General features: G+C 41.8%; 1 protein-coding gene across 1 annotated transcript in view; it reads right to left on the reverse strand.

The window, feature by feature from the left end:
• The window catches only part of ARHGAP10 (Rho GTPase activating protein 10), a 341,948-nt gene that overhangs the window by 12,743 nt on the left and 304,446 nt on the right, over positions 1-24,759 (reverse strand). Inside the window, exon 20 of the mRNA XM_011956701.1 lies at positions 12,832-12,991. Coding sequence (XP_011812091.1) covers positions 12,832-12,991 — 160 coding nt within the window. The remainder of the gene's footprint in view (positions 1-12,831; positions 12,992-24,759) is intronic.

Below are 24,759 nucleotides of genomic sequence, written 5' to 3' on the forward strand. Positions count from 1 at the left end.
CTGTGATTAGTAGAGGCTGCTGGCTCCAACCCTGAGTCCCATGCCTTCTGCCAGCATCCCGGAAACAATGGTAGGCTAATTTGGTAGCTCACAAGCAGGTAAAATTTCAGACCCTTCACAGTTCTTGACAGTATCATCACTGGGAGAACGAAAACACTCACTGGACCATTTTTTTGTACTCTGTGGTTCAGGGGAGAGCCCCAGCTTTTTCCCAAAGAACATCTTTGGGATGTTCTTTTTTCTTGTTGTCCCTTTAACTACAGATTTTTGATTAGTAAGACCAGCATGAGCACGAACCACCAATTCTGTTTAATGCCAGCTACTGATCAAGTACAAAAAAGCACCTCAGTGCCACGACTTTCTTGAAAGCCAAGTTGCAGTTTGCGAACATGGAGGAAGAAGTCAACTGTTCCTAAAAAGCTCAGAAACCACATTTACCAAGACAGAAATATATAGAGAGAACTACCCATATCTGTTTGCTGTCTTCCCAACTTCACACACTACACTGCAAAAGGCTTCTCCTAAAACAGGATTCCTCTCCATTTTCAGTGTGGAAGAGCAATGTCACCCTCCTTACTTCTCACAGAAAGGGGACAAATAGGAACAAGAGTGTTTCACTAAACGCAGATGAAGATTTCAAATTGCTAACTTGAAAACACATTCCTGAAAATCCATAGATTCAAAGTCTACCTGACTGTTCCTGAGGCCACAGAGGCATTTCTTGTCTTTAGGTGAGGTGGGTGGAAGAGCTGGGAAGACAGTAAGCAGGGAAATATGCATTTGTGTAAAGGATGAGGAAACTCTCTTCTTTAAAAAGTCAACACTCTCACTTGGAAACACGGGCCTGAATTTCGAGGAAAGACCTTGTAGCTTTCACGTGCAGCAGTGGGGCCAAACCCCAAAACATGAAATTATGACAGTGCTGTGTATGTGTATACTTTACAAAGTGTATTTTTAGAAAATGGAACAGATCAGCAGTCCATGCTGCTTCTGATTCAAACTGCGATCCAATCTCCTCCAGTACCAGACTCTATGCTCCATGCATATTAAAAACGTTCTGGCAGCAACAGATCACAAACATTTCAGAAAGGGGGAAGGGAATAGGGGCCTTAACTGTTAAAACTCGACACCAGCTGCACCGATCAGCAGAGAACTCCTGCATCTAACAAACATTTCTTGCATAACATAGACAGGTCAGGCTTTGGGCAGCACTAGAGGCACAAGCCCCTGATTCCAGCCTATATTAGAACTGAGTGCCATCTAAATTCAAAAGGGTAGAGCGAGGAGAATACGCACTAAGAAAAGAAATGAATGCTTATTTGAAGTGACTAAATCCCCCAAATACCAAGATATTTCACTACAGTTATCCAATATGAGATCAAATCAGAAGTTTGCACTGCAATGAAAGATTCTAAACTCTCAGTTGCCAGGTCTCTGAGCAGAAACTAACACATTAGTGAAATGATCTTTCATGCCAGTCTGGGAAACATACAGCATAAGTCTAGAACAGCTGTCCTGGGCAAGAGTGTTTGAAAATGTTAATAAAGACAGAAGGAAATATTGTAGATCTGTATATTATGGGAAAATCTCTGTTCAAATAAATGCCAGTTATTCCTTAAGTGCCAGGAGAGGGAGAACTCCACACACAAGCACACTGTTTGGTTCCACACGAGCACACAAGCACACCGAGGGATAACAGCAGTGCAGAGAAACAAAGGCCTGGGACATGCAAGTCGCCACAACCCACAGGGTTGGGGGAGGAGGCCTTTGCTGCCCATCAGGAAGGTTCAGAGTAGACCCACTGGCTCATCATTTGGACTTCCTCTCAGTCCTTGTGCTAGTCCCTGGGAACACTCAGGCAACCGTGACACGACCTGCTCTCCAGCCGAGTGGAGAATGCCCAATTAATAACCATAATACAGGCACTGAGATCCATGTAGAGATCTGCCCACGGTCCCTCAGAGGAAGAGTGGAGGGAACACCTAATAACCATGGGGATAGCCAGGAAGGCTTCCTGGAGGAGGCAGCATCTGTGTGGCGCTAATGCTGAAGCTGATGCTGCCATAGTCAACATCATCATCACCTCCCCACACCCAGGCTCATGCAAGGCACAACTGTGCAATCTAGCCCTGTGCTAGATGCAACATGCAGGCACAGTTCACTTATTCCCAACCACCCTATTACTCCACATGACATATGAGAAGACCATCTCAAAAAGGTGAAAGCAACTTACTCAAGGTCCCGTTTCTAGTAAACCCTGTTTTGACAAGACAGCACAGATCTCAGACCCTCAAGTCCTCTTGAGTGACTGGAATGGAATATGGAAAGAACGATGAGAGAGATGTGAGTACCGGGATATTCAGGAGGCACAATCATAACCTAAAGGCAAAGAAAGGCCATTGAAGGATTGTACACATGCAAATTACAAATGCCTAAGACTCTGTCACTCCGCAGAGAGACCTGGGTGCCAAAGCTGGCAATGCCATTGCTGGCTGAGAGCCAGCTTGCAGTTTCTTCCTCCCCTAGGCTTGTTCCTCTTTTTGTCAATAGCTAGAGGCTGTGCTGAGGAGGAAGCAAGTGACTTAAGAGTACTCCCCAGAGGCTGGCCCACAGTTGCCGTCATTAGTCGGCACTTAGCGTCATCCACAACTGAAACTTGGCTGAGCAACTTAAACTCCCTCAGCTAATGTGAAGAGAGTCATGACTCACCGGCTGGGTCACTGTGGGGTTTAAATGAGATAATACACGTAAGGCACTGAAGCACAGTAAGCAGTCAATAAACGAAGCCCTCACTACTATTACATATTTCTGGGTCAGACCTTACCTCTGATTTCTAGGGTTATATCATCACTAACCATTTAATTTACCAAAAGACAGCAAATCAGCTATGCAAAGGGAAAAAAGTATGGCTATATTAAGTAGATGTCATCATTTAAAAAATCTAAAGTTGCCGGGTGCGGTGGCTCTCGTCTGTAATCCCAGCACTTTGGGAGGCCGAGGCTGGTGGATCACGAGGTCAGGAGATCAAGACCATCCTGACTAGCATGGTGAAACCTCATCTCTACTAAAAATACAAAAAATTAGCCAGCCGTGGTGGCAGGCGCCTGTAGTCCCGGCTACTCGGGAGGCTGAGGCAGGAGAATGGCGTGAACCCGGGAGGTGGAGCTTGCAGTGAGCTGAGATCGTGCCACTGCACTCCAGCCTGGGCAGCAGAGCAAGACTCTGTCTCAAAAAAAAAAAAAAAAAATCTAAAGCTGCTAATAGAAACATGACATCCTGGATTTGAGCTTGGAACAGAGAAAGAACATTATTGGAAAGACTGGTGAAGTCCACATGAAGTCTGTGGTTTAGTTAACACTACTGTATCAACACTAATTTCATTATTTTTTAACAAACATACCACAGTTCTGTAAGATGCTAAGGGCTGGGGGCGGGGGTGGGGGCGGGACGTGAAGAGAGGAAGTGAAGGGTCTATGGAAACTCTGTACTATCTTTGTAATTTTTCTGTAAACCTTAAACTATTCCAAAATAAAAATTTATTTTAAATGATACATTATAAAAAGAACAACCCCACATAGATTTTTCAGTCAATGAAACACTAATGGTCTTTTGAAATTATAAACAAACATTTGGGGGCATCCAAAACCCGTAGGGAAAATATCTGGTTGGTTTAATGACAAGAAGAGATGTGTGAAGCTTACACTTAAAATCACCTGCACTCTCCATCTACCACCACGGTGGTGAACTGCACTTCCTGAAGCTGGGTTTTAAGAAAGGTGGGGCCCTTCCAAACACACTTACTTTGATTACTGATTAGCTAGAGATCGGCAAACTTATTCTGTAAAGGGCCAGAGAGTAAATACTTGAAGCTTGGCAGGCCTTCTGCAACTACTCAATTCTGCTATCACTGTCAGTCAAAAAGCAGCCACAGACAAAACGTAAACAACTAAGTGTAGCTGTGTTCCAATAAAACTTTATAAAGACAAGCGGCAGTGGGCCACAGTTTGCTCACTCCTGGATTAAATGGACCAAATAAGAAGGCTGGGAGGGACATGCGGGTTGGGGGAGATGAAGGCAACTCAGATGGAGAATCCCCTCCGTCTTCACTGGTTTCGTGGTACAGGGCTCCCTTGTTGGTGCCTGGGGCTGACCCACACATACCCAGTGCTTTCCTGCAGCAGAGGCCCTCTTCAACTGTACGAGATCACCTCCCAGGCAGCAGGGAGCCAGCCAATACAGGAACTCAGCACGTAAAAGCAGTAACTTGTTCACCTTTGAGAACAAATACCTTCTCCCTCCGTTTCCCCCAGACGGAGTGTTGCGCTGTCCCTCAGGCTGGAGTGCAGTGGCGCAATCTCAGCTCACTGCAACCTCCGCCTTCCAGGTTCAAGCAATTCTCATGCCTCAGCCTCCCGAGCAGCTGGGATTACAGGTGCGTACCACCATGCCAGGCTAATTTTTGGATTTTCAGTAGAGATGGGGTTTCACCATGTTGGCCAGGCTGGTCTCGGAACTCCTGACCTCAACTGATTCACCTGCCTCAGTCTCCCAAAGTGCTGGGATTACAGGCGTGAGCCACCGCACCCAGCTGAGAACAAATATCTTCTGCAGGAAGGACGCGGTCAGGGAGAGGAGGAAGGGCACTGCAGGAAATCCCCAAGCCCCATGAAGGAAGGCCTGTCATGTTTAACACTCAGTCCTCAACTTGTGTGATCCTGAGGCTCCTATATGGATTTCCTCCTCCAACAAGAAAGGACATCACCACCTAGTCGTCTGACAAGGTTCACTCCCAAACTCCACTCTCTTATAGCAAAAGTTCTTGGTTTTGCTGTAAGAGAACAGCTGCAGAATTACATCTCTGACCAATCTTCCACTCAAAGAGTTCTCCATGAATCCTATCTTCCTTCCAGATGATCAGTGTGGAATCAGGTAAGAGGGCTGAACTTTAGCTCGCTAGCGGAACAGCAAAAGAACTGTAACTTCATTTCAGAAAATTAGGGGGCATTCGAGGTCTGAAGGTTATAGGGCTGCAGAGTCACTGACAGGAATGTTTCAACCAGCTGCCACCCAATGTGAGGGCTGAACATCTTCAACAGGGTCAAGCACAGCTCCAAAGAGACACAGATACTCTGCTCAGAAAAATCCACCAATTACTTACAAACAGATTTATGGGTTATTTGTTGTAATGGGTGTGGTACCTGGGTATGCGGCTCAGCATAAGTTATAAATGTGGTTGGGTCTCCGTAGGCTCCCCATGCCTTGATCATGTGATAGCCAATGGTCTATTCTCAGAGGCTCTGACAAAGCAGATCCCCAAAGCAAGACACTAGGAGAGCAGCCCCAGCTGAGTCCTCTGGGAATAAATACAGTAACTGCTAAAAACAACACAACTTCAGGTCAACATCTAGAGCTTCTCCAAGGCTAGAAAGGTTCTCTCTCTGAGCTATTTAGTAAGGAGATTATGTAACTGATGAACCAGGAAGTTGGGGTCAAGTTGAACTAAGAATATTGAATTACGTGCTCAGAGGAAAGGAAAATCCCAGCAGGTGGCTGCCTCCAGCTCTCAGGGGAGCAGTGATTGGGTTTTATTACATGTGGTATCTGGAAACCTCACCCCGGCCCAGAGCGACGGACGTTATTATTCCCCTTTTACAGACAATCCTGCTGAGCCTTGGTTTGCTTAAATCACTTATGTAAGATCTTCAAGGTTGTAAGAAACAGAACGTGGATGCAAAGCCAGGCCTGTTTGAAATCAGTGATTTACCAATGTAAACGGTCTCGAACTTACAGAGGGAGCCCGTGAGGTCCTTACCTTATTTAGATATTGAGATACAGCCAATTCATGAATAGCAAATAATAAATTACAACGATGGCATCAAGTAAGAAAATCTTTAACAACAAAAACCAGTTACACTAAAAACCAAAAATGACTGATGCAAGACTTAATTGTTTTTAAAGTCTTAAGTAGTGGCAAAGCTACTACAAAATTCAGACATATCTTTATTTTGGGAAGTCATCTTTTCATGGTAGGGCTTTAAAGTTACATGGACTATCAACATTCTGACTTAAAAATAAAACCTCCAAATTTCAGCACCTGCAGCTACAGCACAGCAAAGGAAGACACGAATTAGGCCACATGCAAGTGCCAAGTACACAAAGCAGATCCCAAAAATACCCCAGCAAGCCACAATGGATGTGTATCAAAGCATGTAAGGGGCCAGGCAGTCAGCATAGCATAATTTCTATACAAAGTTGGAGAGAAGAAATTCAAGAAAACATACAGGACAAAAGTTGTACCCCCAAACTGAATGCGAATAGACACTGTGATGGTAGATGGTCAAGTATACAGGCCCTGAGATTCACTTCCAGAGCATTTCTGAAGCTGAAGGGAGACAACTGAATATCATATTACTCATAAAAAGATTATGGATGCTGCCTGGTTGCACAGATCAAATTTCCAAGTCTCTCCAGCGCTGCTGTGGGGGAGAAGGCCCTCCTCCCCGCATCTCAGCCAAGGTGTTAGATGATGAATTCGCAGCAACCAGATTCAAGTGTTTATTCCCCATAGATAATTATAAACCACAGCCACATGACTTAATGTAAGGTCAGTGTTCCCTCTTCAATCCAAGGGCACTGACCAGTTGACAGCCATGGCTGTTTCACCGGGTTTCAGAATTGGGGCAGGGTGGAGATCACCTGCAATTCAAACAATGTCCCCATATGCAACTGCACAATTTCAATTTCTACAGTAAAACAAGTCACTGGGCAGACACACGAGAGGTCAAACTCACCTGTCCTTTACTGCTTGTGTTGCTTGGGCCAATTTTTCTATGTCCTTTGTGCCATACAAATCTTTAAAAATGACTATATATCTACCCCACTGGGTTGATGCAAGCATTAAGAGGAAATGTCATTTACAACACAGCTGAAACAAAGTCTGGTGGCCCATAATACCAAATGTTTCCTGGTCTCTGAGTCTGGAAGTGCCAAGAGGGTATCTAATCATACTTTCTCTGCAGCCTGAACCACTAGCCTCTGCTAAAGCAAAAGGTTCTACTCCCTTGAATCCCCAGAGCCTTAAGAGGTAGAGGAAGGAGCTAACCTCCGTGCAGAATTTAACAGGCTGCTGTGGGCTCACAGTAAGGCAGCATGCTCCTGTTCATTTGGCCCTGTTCTGCCTTACATTTGAACTCCCTTAGACCTCCACTATCTAAGTGACCCTGCTGTTTACTTAGGTATGGTAACAGGTACTGGCTGCCAATTCATTCTTCACAGTACCCAGAATCAGAGACCACATCCTTCCACAAGAAGGCACTAGGCTCTACCAGAGATCTCAGTGTAACCCACTGCATTCTGTAACCAGGGCCCACATACAAGTAAACAGAGTAAAGCTGCTAATCTTATTAGGAAATCATCCCCCTACTAACCAACAAAGATGCAGGAAGTTTTTGCAATGGGAAGTTCATTCCTTTAGGTTACTTATCACCCTCTCCTGACCTGAAATTTACAGAGCTTCCCAGTCCTTATTACAAAAGCAGTATATGTTCATTTTGGTTAAGTTAGAAAAAAAAAAAAAGCAAATGTGCAAAAAGCACTTTTAAAAGATATATCTATTTTCTTTTAAATAATGTGATTAAGATACCAACTTCTGTGGTGAACTGACCACCCTGGCCCTCGAGGAGTGCTGGGTTGAGGAAGCCCTCTCTGAAGGAGGAGGGAGAGGGAAGAAGGAAAGACAGAGAGGGGGAAGGGAGGAAGTGAAGACAGAGTTCGCCAGTGACTGCCACCCTGTAACTTCTCATAGCAACTTTCTCAGTAGGCACCAGACTTCACACAAATCTATTAAAAATGATCTAAAATGATTATTTTTCTGAACTCTAGGCAAATCATTCACGGTTTACTGTGGTATACTAAGCCACAAATCATATTTAAGGGGGGTACTTTGGTATCTCCCAGCAAAATTTATTGACTTCCTAAAAAGCAATCATGGAACCAACAGTGAAGTGATTTGACATGCCAAGCAGTTGTCTCTGAGAAACCCCCATTCATTTGCCCAATTTAAAGGAAACAAGTGATTTCATTGACAAGAATAAAAATGGTTACCAGTGAGTACAAAGTATATGATGACATGCACAAGGCTGTATATGGGAATAGGAAGGTGTTATCTAGTGATTTTAAATAACTGACATCAAGTCTGAGTAGGCACAAATCTCAGTGGCACAACGACAGCTTGAGGCACTAGCTGGGATAGATGCTTTAGGGATATCTTAACATTCAGGATAAACAAAGCCAAGCCTCTCAGTGGGTGGGAGAGGGGAATCTACTGCCCTCCTGGGCTGCCAGGGTATAGAGTGAGATGCATCTCAGGGTGCCAGCACCCCGAACTAGAGTGAGCTATTCTGAGACCATGCCATCTTGAATTTGAGAATGTGCCAGCAGAAACGGAGGTGATCCTTTTCATCTGAAATCTGTAGAGGAAGCAGATAGCAATGCCTGATATTTCTTAAAAGAGATTCTCTTCTGTGGCAGAGAATCTAAAAGGATTACTTGTCAAGGACCTGGCTCCATCAACTACAATAGAAGAAAACCTGTTTAGCAAAAACTACTTTATTGTGGGGAAAAAATGACTTTGGAACATTTGAAATACCTTGACCTATGATGTAATGTCCTCCAAGGAGACTGAGCTAGCAATTCTTCACTGGCAATGAAGTCACCCATCACCTTACTGAGTGTACAGGTAAGTAATAGCTACAGATTGATTGACTGCAATGAATAACACCCACAAGTCATAAACATCAGCAGAAACCCAAGGAATCCAATTTTGCTGCATTGTTTTCTACCTATCAGAGGCAACAGCTGCATTGACACACTGCCTATGTCAGAACCACGGCTGCTGTACATTTTCCTCTGCAAACTGTTTTCCAGTGGACGAGATTTTAGCATTTTTGTTCAACAGATCTACTGGGGCCCTATGTGATCCACATAAATTTGGACTCCATTCCGTAGGACCTGAGATCACAGTACAGGCATTGCCTCCTATTAAGAGCCCTGAGTAGAGTTTTAATGACCCCAAAGCAACTTTGGCTAAAAGGGATCTTAATGAGCATTTACTTAGAACCTATCATATTTAATACTGTACAGCTGGTATGCAGAGATAAAGGGGAAAAAGACAAGAGAACACACAATGAGAACTTATAAAGGCTAAGGAAACAAAACACAGTAAGGAGCAAATGGTAAGATTAATTGTGTGGAATTGCTAGAGGAAGAGTTTGTAATCTTTATAAGAAAGAAGATGAATCAGCCAGGCATGGTGGCTCACACCTGTGATCCTAGCACTTGTGGGAGGCCCAAGCAGGCAGATCACGAGGTCAAGAGATCGAGACCATCCTGGCTAACAAGGTGAAACCCCCATCTCTACTAAAAACACAAAAAGTTAGCCAGGTGTGGTGGCAGGCACCTGTAGTCCCAGCTACTCGGGAGGCTGAGGCAGAAGAATGGCATGAAATCGGGAGGTGGAGCTTACAGTGAGCTGAGACTGTGCCACTACACTCCAGCCTGGGTGACAGAGCAAGACTCCGTCTCAAAAAAAGATGATGATGAATAAGAAACCAAATGTAGTAGCCTAAGAGACATTCAGTAACATACAGAAAGAAATGAGATTTCCAAAAGGTAGCATTTTTATAAATACATAATTAAAATAAGAAATTAAATGTTTACTAATAATTATGTCAATATCACAAAAAAGTTTAAAGAATATAAGATCCAATTCCTATCATTAAGAATTTTATGGCCGGGCATGGCGGCTCATGCCTGTAATCCCAGCACTTTGGGAAGCCAAGGAGGGTGGATCACTTGAGGTCAGGAGTTTGAAACCAGCCTGGCCAACATGGTGAAACCCCATCTCTACTAAAAGTACAAAAAGTAGCCAATGTGGTGGCACATGCCTATAATCCCAGCTACTTGGGAGGCTGAAGCATGAGAATCACTTGAACCCAGGAAGCGGAGGTTGCAGTGGGCCGAGATCATACCACTGCACTCCAGCCTGGGTGACGGAGTGAGACTCTGTCTTTGCCACCCCACCACCCACTCCCTGGAAAAAAAAAAAACAACAACAATTTTATGATCTAGCTTGGGGTAAGGGAAAGCTTAGATAGACATGTAGAAACATTTATTCCACATAAATATAAAATAATACTAAAAGGCAAATATTAAACAATACTCAAAGATGACTTGAATTTCTTAGCGCCAAATAATGAGTATCAGCAGAAATATTGACAAGGGATCTCTCTAGAGGCTCCCTGTAGATTAGAGCATGAGGAAGACTTCCTGGAGGTGAAGATTATATTAGACCGTGAAGATAGGTCAGGATTGGCTTGTGCAAAAAAGCATAACAGATACTTGAGGCAAAGAGAACCAAAGGATGTGGGAAGCACACACAGGCTACTGAAAGGCAGCAATGCATGACCCTAGAAGAGTGTTTTTCTAAACAAAAGAGGTGGAGAAATCACTTATCCTAATTACACTCCTCAGAGAAGCAGCTTATACTCAGCACAACCCTGGAAGCAGGCAAGGAGCAGCGGATAGTCTTCTCTATCAAGGCTCACTCATTGTCACCTGAAAACTCCTTAGAAAGGCAAGCTCTCACGTCCCTTCTCAGACCTACTGAATCCTCAGCTCTGGGGTGGGGCCAGCAGTGTGGGTCTTAGTGAGACCCAAGTCCAACAGGCACACTTCTATATACAAACTTCCTAACATAATGACAAATCGTGACTGATACACACTCATCAGTAAATCCTTTAAAAGATACATAAGAAACATTTTAGTATATACTTCAGAGAAACATAGATGTATTCCATCCATGGCACAGAAGAAAAAAAAAAAAGATCAAGTTTCTGAAGTAGGAGAAAGTCTCCATTTAAAAAAAAAAAAAAAAAATCTCCTCTCCAGGCTTGCTTCAACTACTCCCCCCAAACCCCTTTTTGGCCTCTCAAGGTTGGAGTGCTTTTCATGACATTTAAAAATGTGTATGAATAGGAAGCTGGGGAATTCACTCCTCATTTGATTTATGACCAAAAATATCAAGCCCTTCTCGTTTCAGGCATGGACGTGTTGTGAATTGAGTGTTGGCTGTACCACGGCTCATAATGTCACTTTTCTGCAGAACTACTACGGAAGAAACATGACTGCCTAAACTGCACTCCACTGCCTGTGATATTCACTTACTGAAAGGCATAATTAGGGATCTGGTTTTCACTAAAACACACACACAAGCTAAATTCCACCTCAAGTGTAACCAGGATTATAGATTCTGGGTGCCTAGGTAACTACTGTTATTGTTGCTTGTAGTACTACGGTGAAACAAAATTTTTATTGTGGAAAAGGAACAGTAATGGTGACAAGCATACCTGAGTAATGTAGGATTTAAATCCACAATCCTCAGCATAAAAAATAAGCACAGATGAAAACACTGGCAGGAAAAACCTCATCTGGAGAATGTGTTTCCATACTTGGAGTCTCAGTTAGATTTTCAAAGTCTTCAGGTCACCCCCAAATTCTGGCATGCCAAATGTCTCCCAGCCTCTCTTAATACTTAATAAGTTCATAATCATTTCATGTGAATCCAGCAGTAACTATAAAAAGCCAAGTAATCTGAGGAACACTTTCCAGTCCATTTAAAGTCCCAAGAATGCCCAGCTAGGGTCAGATGACACCATTATCTATAATTTATTTTAAGCAACTTTGGCTTCAAAAAAAATTTTTTAAGACTCTCTGGATGGGCTGGGCATGGTGGTTCACGCCTGTAATCTCAGCACTTTGGGAGGCTGAGGCAGGTGAATCACCTGAGGTCAGGAGTTCAAGACCAGCCTGGCCAACATGGTGAAACCTCATATCTACTAAAAATACAAAAATTAGCTGGGTGTGGTGGCAAACACCTGTAATTCCAGCTACTTGGGAGGCTGAGGCAGAATAATCACTTAAACCCAGGAGGTGGAGGTTGCAGTAAGCCAAGATGACACCACTGCACTCCACCCTGGGCAACAAGAGCAAAACTCCATCTTTAAAAAAAAAACTCTCTGGATGAATTATAAATGCATTTTTAGATAAAATTTGATTGACTAATCAAGTATTGTCTTGTAATTATTAGTGGAGTTTTCTCTTCTCTGAACACTTGTTTGAAACGTGATGCCCTTTTGGGTTCCACATCACCACCATCCTGCCTTTAAACAGCCTTGGTCAACACAGCCAGACAAGCCCTCACAGGTTCAAGGTACTTTATTTGTGTTAATATTATTTGTCCTAATATACTTGAGCGGATCTGCACATGCCTGGCACTAAACCAAACTGAGAAGATAAAATCAAACATGTCAACCATCACGTCTCAACTCTGCAGGACGCTATCGAGCAAAACCGAGCAGAATGCTAGCATACTGCTCTCAGAAATTCATGTAAGTAAAATATCATTCTATAGACAGTTTCAACAGTCTGTCCATCAGCATGCATTCTCACATCTCTAAAAGTCTGCATAACTAGTGGGGAAACATCTTGGGATAGTAACAAATTTCCTTTGCAGAATCCAAAACTGCCCAGGAATTGAACTTAGATCAGATTTGACATAGCATCCATCTACCCTTCCATACTAGAAACAAAGAGAGTATTCAAGGAAGGCTCTGTTTTAAGGACCCTTCTCCCTTTGGTGGCCCCTCTGATAAGACAATAAGGGTTCCTTGATGTAATGGCTTCAGCACCCACTGGTCACTGCTCATGGAAACTTCAAAGGAACTAAATCATGCCTTCCTCCCTTCAGCACCCAACAGAAACATGGTTACTTACATAGTGGATGCCCAGTCTCCAAAGCTCCCTCCATCTGCCAGAAGGTGGTTTTTGTCTGGTCCAGGAGGCCCAGGGATAGCTGCAGTCACAGGAGACGGGGAGGAAAGTGAGTCCAGACTGCTAGTAGGGGTGTCCTCCTTGGAAGGGTTAGGATTGTCACCTAGGAGGAAAAAAAAGCATCGAATTTCAAACAAATACCCAGAGAAGAAAAAACTTCACTAATAATTATATGGTGTTACTTGATTTGTTAATCAAATGATAAAATTACATTTACAGTTCAGCCTGATAGTATCTGGGTGTCCTGTCTTTACATTTTTTTTTTAATCAAAGATGCTTAAAATAAACCACAGATAATACACAGTGAGGAATGTTTTCCCTACAAAAAAACACAATGCTCAAAATCAGATAATGGAAGATAAAAGGCACAATGGTGGCCACAATGACTTCCTCACTATAAGGAGTCCAGGTATAAACCAATGAAATCAAGAACAGCTCCAAGTAGCACACCAGCCCTGTGGGGTCCAACCTCTTCCTTTCTGGTCACCTATTGGTTAAGTCATTCTCAGTTGCCACTTACTGCATAATAAATTAGACAACTCTACAAGAGCCTTGTCTTCTGAGCTGGTATCTTGGATTATAATTTCTAATACCCCAACATTAAAATCCCACACATAGACAAACTTCCATTTCCCTTTGGACATCAGGAAGGGTACTACAAAAGAGTTAGGCTTTTGTGGTGATGGCACAGGATGAATTTAAACCAAAGCTAATTTTTTTTAAATGAGTTGCACAATGTATGCATTCACGGGGGACCATTTTATTAAATATGTTTAGCATAATATAATTTATGTACATTATGGGCTTGGATAGAAAATGCAGAAGATGGAAAACAGAGCTCACAAGAGCAGTTATTTCCCTCTACTGGTCTTGCTTTCATGGTCCTCCCAGCTAGTATAAAACGCACCTGATCTGCACCCATCAAGGCTCGGCCCTTAGGCCTAATCTTCAGTCCCCATTAAATATTAACTGCTCCACGCAACCCTGCAGGGGCAGCAATGTTCTATAAAGAGAGCACTGACTTGGCCTTGATTTTATAGGCGATGGTCCTAAACTGCTATGGAAGCAAATGTGACACATATAGAGGTTCATAACCCCAGCCCCCAACAGCTTGTAGCTGATTAAAGCTTCATGTTTCCTCAGTCCCAGGCCCTAAAAACAGAGCAAGCAAGAACGCCAGCAACAGCAAGGACCTTGCTCTCAAAAAACATCTTAGATGGTGTTTTGTTTTGTTTTGTTTTGTTTTTTTGAGATGGAGTTTCACGTTGCCCAGGCTGGAGTGCAATGATGCGATCTCGGCTCACCGCAACCTTCGCCTCCCAGGTTCAAGCAATTCTCCTGCCTCAGCCTCCCGAGTAGCTGGGATTACAGGCATGTACCATCACACCTGGTTAATTTTGTATTTTTAGTAGAGATGGGGTTTCTCCACGTTGAGTCTGGTCTCAAACTCCTGACCTCAGGTGATCCGCTCACCTCGGCCTCCCAAAGTACTGGGATTATAGGCGTGAGCCACCGTGCCCAGTCAGATGGATTTCAATTCTCCTAAAAATGAAGTACAGGAGAAATTCCAGGCTCTGATTAAGCTAGCTCCCCAGACTATAATCTTGAAAACTGATTGTACAAAGTAATTCTTATTGACTCTTGACCCAGCTTACAATGAAGGGTTAAGAAAGCTCTAGAACAACTGAATCCAGACAAGCAGGACTTGGAGATGGTGGTGATGGCTGGAAGAAGAAATTGTTTATGAAAGGTATTGCGGGGGACACCTGGAGGACCCTGTGCAGAAGATTCTGATGAGGAAGAGTTTTCTGTGTGAGTACTGCGCACTAACCAGCTGCACCACTGGAACGCCAAAGAGTTTTCTGAGCTCTTTCTTTAGTAAGTGTGTTCCCAGGGAGGGTGGGGGAGATGGCTGAGCAAGAGATGAACCGTATCTCCACAGGGCAGTTCTTCTCCTTGTCCTGAGTCTATTTATAAAGTCTAGAAGACTCTACAATTGCTCTTTCAGTGAAGCCACTTTTTCCACAGTGCTTCACCACAAAAACGTTTAGCTAACTGGAGAAATTCGGCTCCAACAGAAGGGCCAATTTTCAGGCAAATGGACCAAAACCCACTGGTAGACCACTGCTATGATTTCCTTTTAATTTATTTTCTTTCTGGGATCCAGTCCACTTTGGAACAAAGACCACGTCATCCCCTGCGCCCAGCGAGCTCAACTCCATCCAGTTCTTTTCTGTGAAAGAGCCCAAGTGCTGCGAGGGGGCTGGCCTTCAGCCTTCCCTGGCCCCTCCCTCTGTCTTTCATTCATCATGAGCAATGACTGCCCCCAAAATTAAGAGAATCTCAAATGGAACCCCAGCACAGAGTCCAGAGTAAACCTGAACATTGACCTGGCATGACGGCTGCCCTCAGGGCTCAGCTAGACGCACCAAACTGTCATCAGTTCTGAAGCAGAACAGGATCACCTTCACAGCAAGTCAGATGCCAGCAGCTCCCTGGCTGCAGGAGGCTGGACCCAGGCCCTCAGTCCTCCCTGGGCTGTGTGCCCTGATGGCCGGGCAAGGCATGACATGGCAGAAGCAGCAAAGGAGAGTCTGGGACCGGTTTATTCCCTGACTCACTCCTACCGAGAGAAACCTGTCAATGAGAAGCAACTTTGGGGAACTGGAGACCAGGGGTTTAATGTTACTTTTGAAAGATGCCTGAAATGTTTTTACAACCAGATACAGCAGATCATTTACACTGCCTCTAATCCTTTTCCCAAGCAGACTGACACAGCACAAATTGTCATTCAACATATTAAATCACATTCTATTAAGAGAGTTTTCTCTTCCTTCCTGCCAAACAGTGGCAATCTGAACCCTCAAGTGAAAATAATATTGGTAGAAGGGAATGTTGACACAGGCTGATCAAAGGCGAAGACACCTCAGCCTACTTTCCAAGTGTATAGAGTTCCTTCCTCCTTCACTGTTCAGGAATGAGTCTACCTACTTGAGAGAATCACTGGATTTGAGGGAGAATAAATTATCAGGTACATAAACATTAAATACTTGCAACCATTTCTGAAACTGTAGTTCACCAAAAATCAAATTAGCATTTTTTAACTAGTATGAAAATAATAAAACTTAATAAACATTCTATGTTCAACTTTTAGAATGAATACATATGTATATGAAAAAATGCATATACATTTTTCCTTATACATTTTTCATACATATTTATATATCTATACTTATACATCTAAAATATGTGTGTGTGTGTGTGTGTGTGTGTGTTTTTTTAAGAGACAGGGTCTCCCTATGTTGCCCAGCCTGATATCAGACTTCTAGGTTCAAGTGATTCTCACGTCTTGACTTCTCAAAGTATTGGGATTACAAATGGGAGCCACCACCCCTGGCTGGGAATAAAGATTTTAAATCCCACGAAACTAACTTAAAATTGAGAATTAAAGTCAGATACACTCATTATTTTTCCTTATCATTTCTTCTGAGTGATCACACAATCTCTCCCCTCAGGTGTTACCCTTTAACAGGCATCTACAAACAGACAAATCACCTCTGGGTAAAAAGGTCGTTCCAGCGAGTGAACAAAAATGGTACCAAATGATTTATGAACAGACTCTAAGACACTCACTGGAAAATGAACTGCCGCCGATTAGAGAGAAAATGACTTCCTCGCAGCATCCTCAGATTAATTCCCACAAGGTACTTGCCAACCCCCTCCTCTCCTGATTCTTTTCTCCTTTCTCACAGCTGTCTGCAGCCATCAATTTTGCATTTCGCCATCATATACTGGTTTTCTAACCTGGTTTAAGGTGCCCAGTTCCCTTGTACATTTTGTCAGGGTGGAGACCATGTCTTGGTCTTGGGAAGCCTTAGAGAACACAAAGCAGTGCCAGGCAATCCAGGAGTCATCAGAAAGTATGGCAGACTCACCACCACAAGAAAAGCATGTGCATGGAGAGCCACTGCCTCTAGAAATTGAGAAGGGAAAAAAATCTGAAGACCCCAACATATTCTCACAAAACCTGCACACAGTTTTGGATTCTCATCCTCTCCTGTTTCAAGCCACAAGTATCTCTAATCCACTTCATTCACCCAACTAGCATTTACTGAGCTTCTCCTTATGTACAAAGGCACACCACAGATGCTGAATTACACAGAGAGAGAAGCAGTCCCTAACCCAAAGATGCCCAGAGTATAATGCAGAAGACAGGCAAACAAGGTGGTGTTTGCTGTAATATGGTTATGTCAAGGAGCTTTGAGACCCAGAAAAAGGAGTTTTCAAAGTTACCAGTGTCAGGAGTGAAAGACATGTGGGAGTGCAGGAACAGGAAGAAATTATTGCCAGTTTCAAGGAAAAAGCCTCTGGTAAAGAAAATATCAAAACTGAAAGAACAGAAACAGGAGAGCATGTGGCCATTTTCAGAGCCACAGTAGTTGGATTTTGTTGGAGAACAGAGTCAAAGGTAGAAAGCAGGTACATGAAGTAGGGTTACGAACTTTGTATCTAATGTAAAGGCATACGAATTTACTCTGCAGACACTGGGAAGGTATTGCAGGGATTAAGCAGAGAAGTGATATGATCTGGAGAATAGCTCCAAAATATATTCAGTTATGACAGTCATTAGAACTCGGTGAACAAAGGTGAAGGGTGAGAGAGAAACTTAAGATGAGCCTCGGGTTCATGGCTTGGGAACTGAGTATATGGTGGAATCATTAACTGAAATAGGGAATAAAAAAATAAGGAGCATATTGGGTGAGGGAGATAATAAGACCAGTTGCAGGCATGTTGGGTTTGGGGTGTCAATAAAAACTCTAGGTGAGAGTATCTAAGGGAGAGTTGGTTATACAACCCTAGAGCTCAGCAGAGAAGCCTGGGATCGTTTTACTGATCTGAAAGTCACGCACAGAGAGTTGAAGTCACAGCACTGGATGGATAGAACAAGGAAGATGTGGAAAAGTAAAAGAACCTTGAGGAATCTTCCAGCCAAGAGAGCTGTCTGTTCTTTAAAGCAATATTGTTGTTGTTGTTTTATTGTTTTAAATACAACGCAGTGTTCTTTTGTAAATATTTAGGATTCCTGCACAAACATCAATAATCATAAAAACGGAACACAATTGGCCAAGAGGACATGTCTTTGGTGATAGCTACTATATTCCCTTAGTCTGACTTTTTATGAGCCTGAGCACGTGGACAAGTGCTTTATTTTCACGATAGACTAAAATAATCTTCAAAGATTGGCAGAAAATTAGACCAAGAGGAGGAAACAAGAACTTGATAATTCTACCATTTCTAATAATTTAGAGGATATTTATATCTTATTTTAATCTATTGATAAGCTTTTACTTTAGGTAGTTTAACTTTTTTTGTTCTGATGATGACAAACTGTTCTCTTCATTCATTTTCTGGTCATTTCACTTGAATAGAACTGCTTTTGGATTGCTGGAAGGAATAAAGCTTCGGGCTTCCCTCCCATTTCATTCATTACTTCTTTGTCTCCTCTCAAATATATTTCCTAACAGTTAAGTCAGAGATAGTTTCCCCTTGAAATCCCTCCCCTGCTGTTCTTCCACTTAGCTGAAGATTTTTTGGGCATGGTATAAAATCACAGACGGTTTCTGTTATTCCTCACAGATGGACCATCCCCACAGCAGCTAAGCTATCCCATGCTCCTCATTCTTAAACATCTGGCTTATGTATCAGCAGGAGTAAGGAAGAAAAGGAGAAGACACAAAAGAGGAAAGAAAAATGCATAAAAAGAAAAGATCTAATATATTAGTTCAATTTAATTTAAGCAAACCTCACAGTCAAGCATTTGGCTAGCTAGGGGACAGCTGAAACCTACTTTGGCACACAAATATTCTTCCTGTCAGGTCACAATAATCTTAGATACTTCTAATTATCAAGCAGTTAATAGGATCAAAAGAAAGTTTTGCTGAGAACAAAGTAACTGCACTTATAACACAGAAACACTTTTACTATAAAGTTCACTCAGAAAATGTTCAGCCAAGATGGAATATTAAGGAGAAACCTACCTCTCCCTCACACAAACACCAAATAACCACTCCCCAAATTTTTTTAATAAATAAAAATATATAACTGCCCTGATAAACTTGTCATACATTTCTGTGGAACAGAAACAGAAAAGAAACATCCAGAGGGACCGTTAATTAGCCAAAGGTTTATGGTTCCAAGACCAACTGAAACCAACAGAACCACCTAGACATTTAAATCCTGCAGGGTTCTGGCTGGGTGCTGTGGCTCACGCCTGTAATCCCAATACGTTGGGAGGCTGAGGCAGGAGGATCACCTGAGGTCAGGAGTTCGAGACCAGCCTAGCCAACATGGCAAAACCCAGTCTCTACTAAACATACAAAAAATAGCCAGGTGTGGTGGTGCATGCCTATAATCTCAGCAACTCAGGAGGTTGAAACAGGAGAATCGCTCGAATCCAGGAGGTGGAAGGTGCAGTGAGCTGAGATCATGTGACTGCACTCCAGCCTGGGCAACAGAGCAGACTCTGTCTTAAACAAACAAAAAAAAAAGAGAACCTGTAGGGTTCCTAGTATCTATAATAACATACCAAACATGGGGCAGAGGGGCTACAGCCAGGCTTTTCATGTGAAAATAGGGACTGGGAGAAGCCCTCCACCCTAGATGGAGGCCAAGAACCTACAAGTTCCCCACTTGCCTGGGGGATGATTCGGCCTATCCTAAGGACAAGAACACCGTGCTGGCAATAATAGCACCTGGTTCTGAACCAGCACCTATGTGACCCCAGTGGAGGCAATAGCCAGACAGCGGAAAGAAAGGGGACAACATGGATCCAACACGCCCTAACCATGCATAGACACAAAAAAATCCTCCTTCACCATGGACTTGTAAACTAGAACTGCTAAAAACAAAAAGAAAACTAAGACAGCAAACTCAATGAATAAGAAAACTCAGAGATTTAGAGATTTGTAATATAGTGAATAGAAGTGAAATTGCCAAAATCTAGATCACAAAAACAAATTGAGAGGAGGAAATATTTAAATAATAACCAAAGTCTCAAAATTAAAGAAACATCAAAGACCTCAATTGTAAAAGACTGAGAGTGCCAAACGGAGGAGTAACAAAAATCCTGCACATAAGACATATTATTTTAACATTTAAGAATATCAAATACAAAGAAAAAAGCACCCATATGGAAAAAGCAGATCATATAAAAAGAAAAAGAATCAGACTGACATCAGACTTCTCAACAGCAATGTTAAGTGTAGAAGGAAATTGAAGTAGTATCCTAGGCTGGGTGCGGTGGCTCACACCTGTACTCCCAGCACTTTAGGAGGTAGAGGTGGGCAGATCACTGGAGATCCAGAATTCGAAATTAGCCTGGCCAACATGGTGAAACCCTGTCTCTACTAAAAATACAAAGAAAAAAAATTAGCCAGGCATGGTGGTGGGTGCCTGTAATCCTAGCTACTCAGTAGGCTGAGGCATGAGAATTGCTTGAACCCAGCAGGTGGAGGTTGCAGTGAGCTGAGATCACGCCACTGCACTCTGGTCTAGGCTACACAGTGAGATTCTATCTCAAAAAAAAAAAAAAAAAAAAGAAGGAAAAGAAAAGAAAAGAAATTGAAGTAGTATTCTTAAAGTATTAAAGAAAAAAAAATATGAGCAGAGGATTATATATTCAAACTGCCTTCAACTGTGAGGGCATAACGAAACTATTATCAGATATAAAAATCCCCAAAGGATGGCCACACAAAGAACTATACTGGTAACACTCTTAGAGAAATTCCTTGAGTATTTAAATAAAAGAAGCAATATAAGATGTTCAGCTAACTTGATAATGTCCATTGTTGTCTTTAAAAAAATCTAAGACAAAAGAAAAGGAAAAGCACATAACCAAAATAATCCAGAACTGAAACTCTGGAAAATACCAACATGGTGGGGGTGGGGAGATCAGAGGGAGTTGATAGCCCATTAAATGATTTGTCTTATTGGAAGTGGGGAGAGAAATATAAATAGTTTAAGAAAGTAACAGAGAAATAATACTAAGTTTCAAAACAAAGGCACCACTTTAGAAACAAAAAAAAAAAAACTGTCACTTTAAAAAGCAGAAGAACATTTGCTTTTTTGAAGAGAAAGCAGAAAACGGCAATTGTATCAAAATTCATTAAGTGAAAAAATGACAGAAATCCTAATATGACAGTAATTGCAATATATATAAATGGCCTAAACTCACCAATTAAAACACAGTGACACTCCAAATGTATTTTTTAAACCCAATAGTATGTTGACTACAAGAAACATGCTTCAGACAAAAAGGCCAAAAAAGGTTAAACTAAAAGATCAAAAGATGAATATATTAAGCCAATATGAACCAAAAGGAAATGATCTTAATAAACCACACGAGAATCATTTTATAATAATAAAGGAAAGAAATAGTTAAATGAGAAGATAAGCACCTGATAATACAGCCTCAAGTAAAAAAATGACATAAGTACAAAGAAAAAGAGAAAAATCAACAATTGTAGTTGCAGTTTTTAAAACTCCTCTCAGATACTGCTATCAAGTTGATCAAAAAGAAAGATATATCTGTAATCAACAACGCAAAGCTCATGCTTTATACACATGCATACAACTCACAATAATTAGAAGATGCACATTATTTTCAAGAACACATGGAATATTTTTGTAGGAAGGCTATAAAGTCTTATCAAATTCCAATGGATAAACAGTATATAAATTCTCTTCTCAGACCAATATTGCAAAATAATCCATATATTGGTAAACTAAACATGATTAAGAAGAAAATCATAATGAAAATATTTAGAACTCAATGATAATAAAAAAAATTTCATATAAAAATTTGTGAAACATGCCGAAAAATGCCAAAATGGAGATTTATGGCTTTAAAATACTTGTTAGGAAACAAGAAACGTTCAAAACATTTTATGCCATAAAAAGACAATTTTCCTAAATATTGGCAGTCAAAGAACAATCATGACTCTTTAAATATTGAAATTACAATCAATGTGAAGTTGACTATGAAACTAAAATTTACTGAAATATGTTTGATTTTTTTATTCCAGTACATTTACTCAATAGGAATTAATCGTATACTATAATACACACAACTTACTCCATAATAGTGAAAAACTATTATTAAACTATTATTTTTATTATTTATTTGATGTAAGACTTTGAGGGAAAAAAATCTCCACATCACAGTGAAAATCAATGAGAAAATGTGGTATGACATATAAAAGCTCACTCTAAACACAGAGAAATAAATCTGAAGGCTAAACACCATCTATTGTACTTAGAGTGGCTTCAACCAAAATGAAATGAACACTTTCTACAGCAGGGGGTGAGCACAACTGCTCCAATTAACATCCACCTCATGCCCCTATCCCCTTGTGCCTGAATTCATCCTCTGTCACCCTGCATTTTCTATCTTTTAAATAGGGCCACCCAATAAAAACCAATAATCTCTTGCTTTGAGTATTTCAATGGCTTCTCTGCCCAAATGATGTGTCTGCTCTAATGACGTTGTACCCAAGGAGGACTAAAGCAACCACAATGTGGCTTGATGTCTGTATTGGAAGAGGGTTCAGGAGCTGGGAGAGGAGAAAGCATACCCTCAAGAATCAACACCTCTGGGTAGAAGTCACAGTGGCAGACTAACAGCTCTGAGAAGAAAATCTACAGGAAGAGCCTGAAATGGAGGGGATTATAAAATGCTGCAGTAGGATCAGAGTTTTGTTTGGCTAATTTGTATAAGCCTGTTTAAAACACAATCTTTGAACTAAGCATGAGATAGTCATGTCCTGATTTCTACCATATGGCAAATACTATATGACAATAAAATCTCCTAACCATTGCAGCCTTTCCTCCTAATGTTACCCAGGACATTCAGGGCACTGAAAAGGAGAGCAGTGTCTAGTATCAGAAACAGAACTGCCAAACTCATTTCGTATATATTCTAGCATAATTTCTACTCTGCTAAAATAAAGTCTGGGTTGCTATATCATGTCAAAAAGTAGTACCTAATGCTACACTGAATAGTGAAAACCAAAATAAACCAAAATTTATATTTTCCTACCCCAGTTCAAATGCTTTTGGAATTGATGGAGATTGAAGGATATAGATGACATCCATTCCTTTTTTTTTTTTTTTTTGAGACAGAGTCTCGCCCTATCACCAGGTTGGAGTGCAGTGGTGCGATCTTGGCTCATTGCAACCTCTGCCTCCTGGGTTCAAGTGATTTTCATGCCTCAGCATCCCAAGTAGCTGGGATTACAGGCACACACCACCACACCCAGCTAATTTTTGTACTTTTAGTAGAGACGGAGTTTCACCATGTTGGCCAGGATGGTCTCAATCTCCTGACCTCATGATCCGCCTGCCTCGGCCTCCCAAAGTGCTGGGATTACAGGTGTGAGACACCATGCCCCGTCAACATCCATTTTTTAATGATCTAGTGCCTGGGAAGAGTAGAGTGCACCATACTGTTTCCTCAAATGTGGTGAATACAGGTCAAAGTATACTACTTACTCCCTACAAAAAGAAACACATCAGACTGTCATATTGGATCAGAACAATGACCCATCTTGTATGGCACTCTGTTTTACCAAGAACATCCAAAGATGCTCTAGTTGTCCACAGCCTCTTCCTTCCTACCAAAGTCTTAGAAGTGCATCATAACACCCACTTGCTTTGAAACTACTCAGGCAGCAGTGTGTCATGGACCGTGAAACATTCAAGGCTTCCAATTCTGAGTAAAGGAGCATGACTTCCAGAAAAACTTTGTGATTTATTACTGCCCCAAAGGCAGGATTACAGTTTTGTCCAAAATTTTGATTTTGCATTTTGTCATTAGCACTCCAATAATTATTAGCTTTCAGAAACTGGGTGACCAGGTGTCCAAACGTATTGTTAGACTGAGGGAAACTGAAAAAGATCATGACCAAAGAACACAGGAAAATCACCTATCTCACCCAGCTGGATTATCTAAGACTGGTTTTTTCCAAGTAGCTCATTCCTGAGTTTTTGAAGAAAACTGAACAGCCTTGTTTCTTCATAGCTTACCCAGATGCTTGGCTGGACCAAAATGTCATCGTGTTCCAGGACCTCATCTAGCTAGGAGTTGTAATCTATACATAGAATGACCAGGCCACACAGAGCAGTCTGAGAAGCATGGCTGAGAAGGGTCAAAGTCAGGTCCAAACCCCAATCAACACCTAACCAGCCAAAGAAAACCTGGCACTCCCTCTCCAACCTTCCCTATGATAGTCAACTTGTATTAGTCCATTCTCACGCTGCTAATAAAGACATACCCGAGACTGGGTACTTTATAAAAGAAAGAGGTTTAATTGACTCATAGTTCAGTATGGCTGGGGAAGCCTCAGGAAACTTACAATCATGGCAGAAGGGGAGGTAAACACGTCCTTCTACACATGATGGCAGGAAGGAGAAGCACCAAGCAAAAGGCAAAAGCCCCCTTATAAAACCATCAGATCTTGTGAGAAACCACTCACTATATCACAAGAACAGCAGGGAGGTAACTGCTCCCACGATTCAATTACCTCCCACGGGGTCCTTCCCACGACATGTGGGGATTATAGGAACTACAATTCAAGTTGAGATCTGGGTAGGGGCACACCAAATCGTATCACAACTTCAACTGAAATGGCTAAGGAATGGAGCGAGATAACTTTCTTCGAGAAGCACTATCAACAGAGGCACCAAACAGATAAGATCTACAGAAAGAAACAGTCCAAAGCAAGATAAAAATTAAAGTTGAGATATTTTTCAGCCCAGATATTTATTCTCATCCTCCACAAAACCTAGGCCAGGGAATTATATCATATTATCTCA

Source organism: Colobus angolensis, unplaced genomic scaffold (genome assembly GCF_000951035.1).
Source record: "Colobus angolensis palliatus isolate OR3802 unplaced genomic scaffold, Cang.pa_1.0 Scaffold111, whole genome shotgun sequence".
In the NCBI taxonomy this organism is placed as follows: Eukaryota; Metazoa; Chordata; class Mammalia; order Primates; family Cercopithecidae; genus Colobus; species Colobus angolensis.